This window comes from Eschrichtius robustus, chromosome 4 (assembly GCF_028021215.1).
Source record: "Eschrichtius robustus isolate mEscRob2 chromosome 4, mEscRob2.pri, whole genome shotgun sequence".
In the NCBI taxonomy this organism is placed as follows: domain Eukaryota; kingdom Metazoa; phylum Chordata; class Mammalia; order Artiodactyla; family Eschrichtiidae; genus Eschrichtius; species Eschrichtius robustus.
Window position 1 is genome coordinate 37,375,285 of NC_090827.1, and position 13,265 is coordinate 37,388,549.

Sequence of the window (13,265 nt, forward strand, 5' to 3'; positions counted from 1 at the left end):
ACTATTGGAAGGGAAAGGAGGAGTATGAAACCGTTCCAGCCATATCTAAACGTATCAGAAGAGTATGAAGGTTCCTATATTTGCTGTGTTCCCTCTGAAAGATACAAAGATGAGAGGTGATTGCTGGTGAATCACTGTTCTATTTTATCTAGAGACCTGAGTGCTCTCATTGCTCTATTCCCTTAGGGGGTCATGTTCCTCTGCTTAAAAGAATATTGCCTGCTCTGTGAGCTAATGATTTGTTTGGAGGATGGAAGTCTCACAGGTGAAGATAACTGCACAGCTTTTATAATGTATCTTTCAAATCTTTGATCTGCTTTTTTCTGAATACCTGGGACCCCTCAATAGCAAGATTAAAGATGCCTCTTCAGAGAAGAAAGGTAAAATTTGAAAACCTAAAAGCTCCTCAGATTTCCAAATAATATTTCTGTATTTCTTCATTTTGTCAACATCATACTTGCTGTTGTCCTGCATTCATGTGATAATTGGATGGTAATCAAAATACAGTGTTAGATCACCAGTTTGTGGTTTTTTTCCCCATATTTTTCAAGGAGGCAGGGAACTACAAATCTTGTTTCAAAAAGGGCTTAGTGCAAACTAGCCTATGGCGAGGACATACATACTCATTTGATTCTATTTAATCTGACAAATATTTACTTAGTACCTAGTAGGTGTCAGACATTGTGCCTTCTTTTGTAGGGAATACCAAGAATCAGGACCTGTTTTCAAGAGATTCATACTCTAATTGGGCAGACAAGGCAATTACAGAAATGGCCATGATAGGATGCAGAATATGACACATGAAAAATGCTTGCAGAGAAATGAATGACATTCAATATGGGAAGAGAGAGAAGAAATAATATTCAAGTGAGAGGGGGTGAGGGAAGATTTCAGCATTTGAGAAGGACCTTGCAAGGTGGGAGAGATTTCCCTGGAGGGAACTGGAGCTGGAAGTAAGGTGATAATAGTGTATGTTGCGTGTGTGTGTGTGTCTGTGATTGTGTGTGTGTGTGTGTGTTGTTGGGGGAGGGAGGTGGTCAAAAAGGGTTGAGAATCTTATGTTTAACTTGTGGACAGTAGCGAGTCCATGAAGATTTTTAAGCAGAGCAAAGATAGAATAATACGAGTTGTGGTTTAAGAAATATTTTTGAAGCATTTTAAAATCTTAGTGTAAAATTTAGCTTTTTAGTGTATTTTGAGGTAAAACTATGTCTGTGTAAACAACAGGTGTTTGATAATGTCCTACAGGTCTTATTTCCAAACAGAATACCTATCACTTAAAATGTTGACTGTACCAGTAGTATGAGAACTAACTTCTCATTTACATTTGAATCTTAAAGATTATTATTTTCACTCTTATAATGACGTAGCTCATCCACGCATAGATTTCTATTCTTGGTCAAATGAATCAGTAAGGGGGTGTACTTTTATAGCATTCTGGCAAATTTAATCTTCTCCACCACATGAACAGCTGAATTTTTACTGTCTGAGTAATATTTTTCTTAATTTATATTTTATTGAGGTAGCATTGGTTTATACATTATATAAGTTGCATGTGTACAACACTATATTTCTACTTCTGTATACTTCACAGCGTGCTCACCACCAAAAATTTAGTTTTCATCTGTCACCATACAGTTGCTCCCCTTCACCCATTTTGCCCTCCCCATTTTCCCCTGTGGTAACCACTACTCTGTTCTCTGTATCTATGTGTCTGTTTTTGTTCATTGGTTTGTTCATATATTTTGTTTTTTTGTTTGTTTTTTATATGTCTGAATAATATTTTGAAGTGCATTTTTTTGTTTCCTCCTAAGCCCTTTAGAGCACAACATGCCCTTACAAAAAATGGGGAGATAAAACGTAACAAGAATAGAAAAATAAATAACTTCGTAGAGTAAAGCAAAGCAAAATAGATTTTTTAAAAGCCAAAAACAGGATTGCAATAAATGGCTCTTATCAGAAGCTAGTTTTGAGGAGTATTTTGTTTTTCATGATTATCATTATGATGATTAGGGTTAATCCCAGATAAATCTGAAAATGTGAGTAGCTCAATGTATTCTCCACCAAACCATTTATCAAAACAAGTAATCTAATAGATGGATCATACTTCCTCTGCTTTAGCTCCTGGGCAGAAAAAGTGAGAGCCTAAAGGGAAGATAACGCAAAACTACAGAACGAATGCCCAAATATATGACAAGACAACATCCTGAATAAGCAAAGTATTATCTGAAAGTAGTTAGTTAATAGTCAACTATAAATATTTCTTGAGCACTGAGCACATTGAAATTCAACAAGCCCTCTATTTCTGAAGACTTCATCTTGCTTTCTCTTATTATGGATCTATTAGGAACGAGACCTTTCCTTATTTTCTAACTAGAGGACAGACAGTGGTGAAGTGGTATTCTACTGATGTAAAAGAACCAATAAAATTTCTTTGTGCCAAATTTACTATTATTTACTATTTATTCTATGGAGGAAATAAACACCAAAACAAATTATTGTTTCATCTAAATGGCCTAAGGGGGAAAAAAAAAAAAAGAGTTCCAAATAGGAGATGCCCAGCAATTCCACTCCTGAGTATATAGACAAAAAAAAAACCTCCACTAATTCAAAAACATGCTTGCACCCCAATGTTCATATTAGTATTATTTACAATTGCCAAGGTATGGAAACAACCTACATGTCCATCAACAGATTAATGGATAGAGAAGATGTGCCATTCACACACACACACACACACACACACACACACAATGGAATACTACTCAGCCATAAAAAAGAATGAAATTCTTAACTGGGGACTAGAGCCCAGTCAAGTTGATACATAAAACTGACCCTTACATTCCCCCTCTAGTTATTTGTTTGTTTTTTTTTTAATTTAATTTAATTTATTTATTTTTTCTCACTACATTAAAATTTAATATATTGCCCTGTCATGATAATGCAGTCCTAAATTTCCCTTACAACTTTATTTACCATTACCTACCCTGCATAAATCCCATGTTTTAGTCAAATTATTCTAGAGTAGTGGTTCTCAAACTTTGCTGTGCATCAAAATCACCCGGCAAGCTTGTTAGATTTCTGAGTTCTTCCCTCATTAGGTCTGGAGTGAGGCCTGAGCATTTGCATTTTTTTGTTGTTGTTGTTATTTCTGAGATATACATTTTAAAGTAATAACTAGAATTATGACTTATAACATTATACCAGAACATATAAGATTTTTAGAAATTTCATGTAATGTCTGAAACATTTATATTAACACATTTCCATACAAATAACCCAATGAAAGTTTAGTATTAGTTGTTTTGTTTGTTTGTTTTTTTATACTGCAGGTTCTTATTAGTCATCAATTTTATACACATCAGTATATACGTGTCAATCCCTAGTTATTTGTTTTTAATTGACTATTTTGACTAATTATCACAAGAAAAGTATGTAAGGAAAAAAAGTAGAATTAAGAGAAATTACTATCAAATATTTTCTCAATTAGCATTCACACCTGAATTGAGAAAAAATAGGAAAACTTACTATCATCAGAAAAGTAAGAGTAAAATACTAACTAGCATCTATGAACATTTGCTCTTGTCCATAAGGTACAACACTGAACATTTTTTAAAACATAAACCTATTTCATATTCCTTACAACTGATCAGTACCTACTGTTGAATATTTAAGATAACTGAAAAAATGGTGATTTATCAAGTTGAATAAATCTATCAATATTGTATGCTTCCCTTACACATTGAAGGTATGATACAGCACAAAAATGCATCCAACATTCACATAGTAATGAATAAATAAAAATAAAATTGCCAATGGTCGAATAAACCTTTGCAACGAAAATGACTTAGCCATTAAGAATGGTACAAAGATCTAAATTGTTTTCAGAAACCAAGGCCTTACCAATAGTCGGATCAGGTGCAATGTCACTTCTACTCTCCTTCCATGACAGCAGGTAGTCAAGGCTGGTGAGATCTGCAGATTCTATATAACTATTAATGGTCAGCATCATCTGATGAGCTTTTGCTATTCCATAATGAACTTTTGCCTCATCCATCAGAGGTATGTTCGTTATCTCTGCTGTCGTGTCATAAGCTTGCTGAAAGTATTCAGAAGCTTTGCTGTAGTATCCCTAAAAATGTAAGAGAAATAATTTTTTTCTTAATTTTAATTTATCATTCCACATGTCTGCTCACCTTGGCATGTGCCACAGTGATCCTTCCACAGTTTTAGCAGTTCATCTTCAAGAAGAAAGAGATGGCAAGCGGGGCCTCTATTAGAATAAGTAAGTTTCCTTTTAAAAGCTGTGATTAATATCCATGCGATATCTTGAAGTTCATTCACCAAGAAAGGTGTATCTCCAGGTTGAACTGTATGAAACTTAATCTTTTTTGGATTAAAAATGGTCAAATATTAGCATTTTGCTTCCTAATATAAGGAAGAAAAAAGAAGTTTGGGAAAGAGTGAACTGATTCACATTGATTTGGATGGAATTTTCTTACTTGTTGCAATGGATTTACCAAATGAAATCTTTTTAACCGGGTTTTGTTTTCAGTCACAGCAAGAGATCATTCTAGCCAACCCATTTAATCAGTGGTGAGTGAAAATGGATGTATATTGCTGCTCTTCCATTATTACTCGTGTTTTCCCATGTGCACATATTCTTGACTAAGAATGTGGAAGAAGACAAGATTTTGAAATAACATGGTCTTGACAACAGCACTAGCATAACTCAAAAGATCATTTAAATTTTATATCTTCGCCAAGTCCCTTGCAACATTTTAAGTTGCAAAAATTCAAGGTTTCCTCCCCTTCCCTTCCTTCTTTCTTCCTTCCTTCCTTCCTCCCTTCTCTCTCTCTCCCTCTCTCTTCCTTTCTCTCTCTCTTTCTTTCTCTTTCTCCCTTTCTTTCTTTCCTTCTTTCTTTCTCATTCTCATCTCTCCTTCTAAAAGCTATTGTCTACAAATAAATAACATTTACCTAATTCTTATGAAGTGTCAGGGACAGTGGTAAATACTTCATATGTATTATGTCATTAGCTTTCATAGGTCACCCTATGAGGAAATATTATTCTTATTTTACAAATAATGAAATTGAGCCTCAGAGAAAAGACTGTCTTCTGCCACCTCCCCAAGTCTTCTAAAAATCCTCCTTAAAAACTCTTCCTCAAAAGGGGATATTATTTTTACAATTAAGCTATACTTGTAAAGACTCTAGGGAAGAAAAATTTCCTTTCTTCACTGATTTATAACCCTGGGGAGTCCATCCTCTTCCCTTTCCTCCCCTCTCCTTTCTTTCTCTCTCTCATATGCACAAAAACATGTATGCACACTCTTGAAGAGAAATGTTTTACTATGAGCTTTCAAGTCATTTTTCTCACAATGTTTTATGAAGGAACTGGAAATGAAAAAAACACCATAGAAACAGCTTTATACCATATTCCATTACAGGTAAAATGCATACTCAACAACCACACATCTCTGTACAGTCATAGAGTCCAAAGAGCAGAAAAACTGATTGAATAAAGAGGCTGCTGGCAAGGTGAGGAGGGGGAGGAGTAGGGCTTATGTGACAGTTATGTTACATACATGAGCAGCACATGTAACACTGCTATATACCCACAGGGACAATTTAGGTGAACCATTCAAATGGCTCACTCCAATTAAATTTTCTAATTTAAACAGACTTCCTCTATATTACATCAATAACAATTTTTGTTTGTTGAGGTGAACAATTCTCATATTTCAAAGCATAAAACAGGATTTATATGAGACTAAGATCACTTAATTAAGAAAATATAAAAGTATATCAAAGATATTTGTATGTCAATGAAATAAATTATATGATTGAGAAATAATATCAATATTGAAGACAATAAAACTAATTAAAATTATAGATTGCCCTGTTAGATATCAAAGATATGGGACAAAATAGATGAAAATATATGACTAGACCAAACGTTTCTATTTTTAAAAACAGAGAAGTATAAATATCTAATTATTGTTCTAGCTATAATCCTGAGCTTTAGGCTGTTCATTGCTTTAGGTGAGGTCTCAATTAGGAGAATTAGGGACCATAAATAAATGAACATATATTTGAATTTCCAGAATTTTTTTGATATATTATTATTTTGGAACAAACTGATTCATCCAATGAATAACTACTATTTACCAGGCCCATGCCAGGCAGTAGAGATTTAGCAGTGAACAAAGTTTAAGGTCAAGTAGGTGAGCTTGCTGCTAGTGGAAGTAGTCATCTGCCTATAACTTTTATTAGATCTTTTTTAACAAATGCTTTTTCCCCCTGAATACTTCTATTATTATAATAGGTAATTAGGCATTGTAATTAGGTAATTATTCTTCCCTCAAACTGTGTCTAGTGTTCAATCTTGAGACACACACATACCTGTCATAAAACTGGTATCAAGCTAGATTTTTCTAGTTTAAGGCACCCTTAGGAAATATAACATTAGTTCTTCTCAGATGCAAGAATTTTTATACATACCTTTTTAGAACGAGGTTTCATTAATGTGCATTGTATTTCCAGATTTTTCATTCTTAAAGAGTTTACTATCGAAATTTAATCTCTTCTCTAAAGGTTCTGTCCAACTTTCCACAGTTCCTGTTATCAGTGAATCCCTATGCTGTTATAAAATTCAGAAGATTCTAGTAATTAATCCTGGCAATCTTAAATATGAGTTTGGGAATACAGAAGTGAATTTATAGAAGTGAATTTATGCACTTCATAAGTGCATCTTATTGGAAGAGAAAACTTCATTTAATGTTATAAATATCACTAATAAGCATTAGGTGGACAATTTCAGGACAAGATCTTGACATCATAGACGTTGAAACACAACTTGAATTATTACACTATAACATAGAATTTTCATGCATTATTGTGATTATTATCAGATCCTTCTTAGTGTCTGAATTGTCACTCTGTCCAATGAGCAAGCTCAAAATAAATGGGCATTTTCTCAGGACTAAGGAAGAATCTTTTCTTACACAATTTCCTTACTGTGTTAGTGTTGGAGCTACCTTTGTTTTAACTATGTGATTATGCTCTGCTCTTATTAGAGAATAAAAGATGTCATGAAGGGTCTATACCTAGTTATTTTCCCTAAAATATTCTCACTTGACCCCTTTACATTGATGATATATTTTCAATTAAAAACCAATCACATCAGGTGGGTGGGATGGGTGGCCCATCTTCCATGATTATATAGTAAAAGGTAAACTAATTAGGATGTTTTTAAGATGTGTTAACTTAAATTATAATAACACTATAATAATTAGAGAAAACTGTATTTTTCCACATACAGTTTTATATTATAATTGTGGTCTTATAACAATATTATTTCTTGGAAATTACTGTTAAGAATACAATTAGAATACATTGCATGAATAATATGAAGCCAGAAAAGGTATGATAAGGGCAGTTGGTAGAGGTTCTTAAAAGGTAGACTGACAAATATCAGTAATATTAGAGTTGCTTTTAAAGATTCAGTGCAAGTTTTCAAAATGCCAAAATATTGGACAAAAATGAAACAGAAGTTTGGAATTTCAAAAGTGAGAGGCTACTACTCTCAACTGGTATAAAATTGGTTACAAATTTATGGATTGATTCAATGAACTCGCATATTTTTGTTCACCAACTCTGTGCCAGGTTCTCTTCTAGAAATTGTAATGAAATTTAAAAAAAGGCAGATCTGGTCTCTTTTCTCATTAAGCTTCCATTCTAGACATATTCAACAACAAGAAGAAAAATATCACAAACAAGAAAACTATGAGACAAGTGCTGCATGGAAAATTAAAGTAGTATTAAAGAGTGAGTTCGTGGCTACTTTTGATTGGGTTGACTCAGGGAAGACCTTTCTGAAGTTGTGGCATTTAGCTGAGCTCTGAATGACAAGAAGCCAGTAATGTGAAGTTCAGATTGGGGAGTGGTCCACGCAAAGCATTCCAGCTAAAGCAAATGTCCTCAGGCAGAAATCAGCTCAGCATGTTTGAAGAACTCCACAAAAGTCCCTTTGGCTCTGGTGGAGAGCATAAGGAGAGTAGAAGGCAATAAAGTCAGAGACTGGGAGTGGGGGAGGTAATGTATCTCATATAGATTGTTTCAAGTCAGGGTGAGGATTTATATTTATGTTCTCAGAAGACTGGGAAGCAAAGGAAGTATTTTAAGCCGAGAAATAACATGATTTTATTTACATTTTGAAAGGATTACTTGGGCTTCTGTGTGGAGACTGGATTGGATGGAGGAGAAATGGGGAAATGGGTTCAGAGCTTATAGCAATAGTACGAGTGAGAAAACATTGTGTCATAACCAGATGTGGTGATAGTAGCAGAGATAGAGAGAAGAAGTGGGTGGATTTGAGATGCGTTTTGGTGCCATGAAGGTCAGGTTTTGCTTCTGGATTGGATATGGAGCAGGAGGGGAAAGATGAATCAAGAATATCCAGATTATTGGCTTGAGCAATCGAGTTGATGGATAATGGTACCATTTATTAAGATGTGGAAGCCTGGGGAGAAGTAGGTCAAGGAGGGAGGAATCACATTAAACTTGAGACGTCTATTAGAAGACATCCAGGGAGAGATGCTAGGGAGGCAGCTGGCTTTACAAGTCTGGAGTACCAAGGAGAGGTCAGGGTTGGAGATATAAATTTAAGAGTCATCAGTGTATGGATGGTATTTAAACCATGGGCCTGTATGAGGTCAGATAAGGAGAGCTCACAGACTGAGAAAAGAAGGTTGCCTATGAAATGCCTGAATAGTATTCTATCTTGGTTGAACATTAAGTAGGGAGAGAAGCAGAATTTAGGGGAAAGCTGATGAGTTGAGTTCAGTTTTTAATAGGTTACATTTGAAGAGATCTAAGTGAAGATGTCAAATAGGCAGTGAGAATGAGTCTGCAATGGAGGAGAGAGATCTGAGTTTGAGATATTAAGAAGGTAAGTGCTATTGTGTACCCAGTATATGCTAGGAACTCTATTAGGTACCACGTACATGTTTTAAAATTTCTAATCCTCATATAACCAGTCTTCAAGGTATCTTGTTATTGACATTTGAAAGATGAGGAAACTGAGGATCAAAGAATTAACTTGCCCAAGGTCACATTTAATAAATAGTTGAGTGCAGATTCAAAGTCAGGTGGGCAAAACTTGGTGTAGTTCCTCTGTCTTGCTACAGTTTCCTTCAAGGGAAAGCTTAATAGATAGTGTGTGGTGCAAATAGTTTGTGAAATTGTTTGGGTGTAAAATTGGAACAAAGGAATTTGATACAATTAGGAAACATTCATAAGCAACTGAATAGCAGACATGAAATAACTCTTTGTCAATGCTTTCCTAGGAAATGGCTTTGTAGAACTAGGAGGAAATTCAGGATGTCATCAAGGCTATCACTTTGTCTCAAAATTACAAGGAGAAAAGAATAACTATCACTTAGTTCTAATCCACTTAGCTATACATTTTCAAATTATACTCATAGTAATGATATAACAACTCGGAGTCAGCCTGAGAAGTCATCAGTAGATTTTCTGACTTGAGAAAATACCCGCAAAGAATCACAATAATGCACAAAAACTGAATGTAACATTAACAAGTTTAGTATCAAATAAAGCTTTCTCTTGAAGTCTATGATGTCATAAAATTATTATAGTATTATGTTCTTAATACTATACTATTTATCAGTGACTATTTATTACATTAAGATGTAAGCAACCATGAAGGTATATGAATCAACTTGTACATTTGAAGGCATGCATATTTGAAGAGAGCATGAATACTTGGAATCCTACAAATTTTATACTAGAATAAGGATAAGCTGGTAAAAAAAAAATTAACTTTTGGTAGTTGACACAGCCTTTGGATATTACTCATGTCTCTAGCTTTAGATATTAAACTCTTCTTCAAGAATTACTAATCAGAGAATACAATACATATTGTTAAGATACAAACTCTTGGTAAAAAAAAAATTAAGAAAATGCAAGTATAAAAATATTACCCCTCAGAAATGTTTATTGTTTTTACCTTCCTTATGCTTTCTGTAATTGGGAAAATACAGGCTAATACTTGATGTCCACATTATACTAAAAAACTGAGTTCTGGATATTGTTTGGTGGTAGGGTAAAACAATTTGTGCCTTTTGCACTTCTCTTTTGAAGAACAATCCTTTTAAAAGGTAGGACTATATTTACTAGAAATGTCAATTCTGCCACTATAGGATAAGCTTGTCCATTAGACTGTAAGCCTTACAAGGGCATAAGCCTTCTCTCTCTATTTTTTTTTTTTTTTTGCCACTGTATCCTGAAAAGCAAACAAAAGGAAATACAAATACAACAAGACAGGAGTCACCAGAGGCAGAGGGTAGATCACAGAAATGGGGGTGGCAGAAGGAGCACCCAGCAGAGAGAAAAACCTGGGGGTGAAAGACTGGGGGGGCACAAAGAAAGAGGGACAACAAATCAGGGGAGACCAGAGGGAGAGGAGAGGACAACCGAGAGGGAGAGAGCGGTTCTAGAAAGACAGGGGCAGGAGAGAAGAGAGCAAGGGGTTGCGAGGGAAGAGGAGAGAAGAAAGAGGGTGACAGTCAAGACAAAAGGGGGTTACTGATTGTGAGTGAGAGGGGAGTGGAGGGAGGAGACCAATGAGCCAGGGTGAGCAAGAGAGAGGGGTGTAAAAAGAGATGAGATGCCCTGTTTGAAAGCATGCTTCCCATAGCAGGAACTGAAGATAGTAATTTTATTCATTCAAATTAATTTCAAGCTCTTATTTCCTTAAAAAAAAAAAAAGCCTAAATAGGGACAATCATCGACAGGAAGACATTGGAACTCACCGAAGAAAGATACCCCACATCCAAAGACAAAGGAGAAGCAACAATGAGATGGTAGGAGGGGCGCAATCACAGTAAAATCAAATCCCATAACTGCTGGGTGGGTGACTCACAGACTGGAGAACACTTATACCACAGAAGTCCACCCACTGGAGTGAAGGTTCTGAGCCCCACGTCAGGCTTCCCAACCTGGGGGTCTGGCAATGGGAGGAGAAATTCCTAGAGAATCAGATTTTGAAGTCTAGTGGGACTTCATTGCAGGACTTCAACAGGACTGGGGGAAACAGAGACTCCACTCTTGGAGGGCACACACAAAATAGTGTGTGCATCGGGACCCAGGGGAAGGAGCAGTGACCCCAGGGGAGACTGAACCAGACCTACCTGCTAGTGTTGGAGGGTCTCCTGCAGAGGCGGGGCATGGCTGTGGCTCACTGTGGGGACAAGGACACTGGCAGCAGAAGTTCTGGGAAGTACTCCTTGGCATGAGACCTCCCAGAGTCTGTCATTAGCCCCACCAAACAGCCCAGGAAGGCTCCAGTGTTGGGTTGCCTCAGGCCAAACAACCAACAAGGAGGGAACCCAGTCCCACCCATCAACAGTCAAGTGGATTAAAGTTTTACTGAGCTCTGCCCACCAGAGCAACAGTCAGCTCTACCCACTACGAGTCATTCCCATCAGGAAACTTACACAAGCCTGTTAGATAGCCTCATCCACCAGAGGTCAGACAGCAGAAGCAAGAAGAACTACAATCCTGCAGCCTGTGGAACAAAAACCACATTCACAGAAAGATAGACAAGATGAAAAGGCAGAGGGCTATGTACCAGATGAAGGAACAAGATAAAACCCCAGAAAAACAACTAAATGAAGTGGAGATAGGCAACCTTCCAGAAACAGAATTCAGAATAATGATAGTGAAGATGATCCAGGACCTCGGAAAAATAATGGAGACAAAGATCAAGAAGATGCAAGAAATGTTTAACAAAGACCTAGAAGAATTAAAGAACAAACGAACAGAGATGAACAATAAAATAACTGAAATGAAAATTACACTAGAAGGAATCAATAGCAGAATAACTGAGGCAGAAAAACGGATAAGTTACCTGGAATACAGAATGGTGGAATTCGCTGTTGCAGAACAGAATAAAGAAAAAAGAATGAAAAGAAATGAGAAAGCCTAAGAGACCTCTGGGACAACATTAAGCACAACAACATTCGCATTATAGGGGTCCCAGAAGGAGAAGAGAGAGAGAAAGGACCAGAGAATATATCTGAAGGGATTATAGTTGAACACTTCCCTAACATGGGTATGGAAATAGCCACCCAAGTCCAGGAAGCGCAGAGAGTCCCATACAGTATAAGACCAAGGAGAAACATGCCGAGACACATAGTAATCAAAGTGGCAAAAATTAAAGAAAAATTATTGAAAAGCAGCAAGTGAAAAATGACAAAAAACATCGAGGGAACTCCCATAAGGTTAACAGCTGATTTCTCAGCAGAAACTCTACAAGCCAGAAGGGAGTGGCATGATATACTTAAAGTGATGAAAGGGAAGAACCTACAACCAAGATTACTCTACCTGGCAAGGATCTCATTCAGATTTGATGGAGAAATCAAAAGCTTTACAGACAAGCAAAAGCTAAGAGAATTCAGCACCACCAGACCAGCTTTACAACAAATGCTAAAGGAACTTCTCTAAGTGGGAAGCACAAGAAGAGGAAAGGACCTACGAAAACAAACCCAAAACAATTAAGAAAATGGTAATAGGAACATACATATCAGTAATTACCTTAAACGTGAATGGAATAAATGCTCCAACCAAAAGACACAGGCTTGCTGAATGGATACAAAAACAAGACCCATATATATGCTGTCTACAAGAGACCCACTTCAGACCTAGGGACACATACAGAGTGAAAGTAAGGGGACGGAAAAAGATATTCCATGCAAATGGAAATCAAAAGAAAGCTGGAGTAGCAATACTCGTATCAGACAAAATAGACTTTAAAATAAAGAATGTTACAAGAGACAAGGAAGGACACTACATAATGATCAAGGGATCAATCCAAGAAGAAGATATAACAATTATAAATATATTTGCACCCAACATAGGAGCACCTTACATAGGCAACTGCTAACAGCTATAAAAGAGGAAATCGACAGTAACACAATAATAGTGGGGGACTTTAACACCTCACTTAAACCAACGGACAGATCATCCAAAATGAAAATAAATAAGGAAACAGAAGCTTTAAATGACACAATAGACCAGAAAGATTTAATTGATATTTATAAGCCATTCCATCCAAAAACAGCAGATTACACTTTCTTTTCAAGTGCGCATGGAACATTCTCCAGGATAGATCACATCTTGGGTCATAAATCAAGCCTCAGTAAATTTAAGAAAATTGAAATCATATCAAGCATCTTTTCTGA

The 13,265-nt window shown here is 36.1% G+C and overlaps 1 protein-coding gene across 1 annotated transcript in view; it reads right to left on the reverse strand.

Annotated features, from left to right (window-relative positions):
• TTC29 (tetratricopeptide repeat domain 29) overlaps positions 1–13,265 on the reverse strand; it is a 260,172-nt gene that overhangs the window by 97,119 nt on the left and 149,788 nt on the right. The window contains exon 9 of the mRNA XM_068542081.1: positions 3,904–4,132. Coding sequence (XP_068398182.1) covers positions 3,904–4,132 — 229 coding nt within the window. The remainder of the gene's footprint in view (positions 1–3,903; positions 4,133–13,265) is intronic.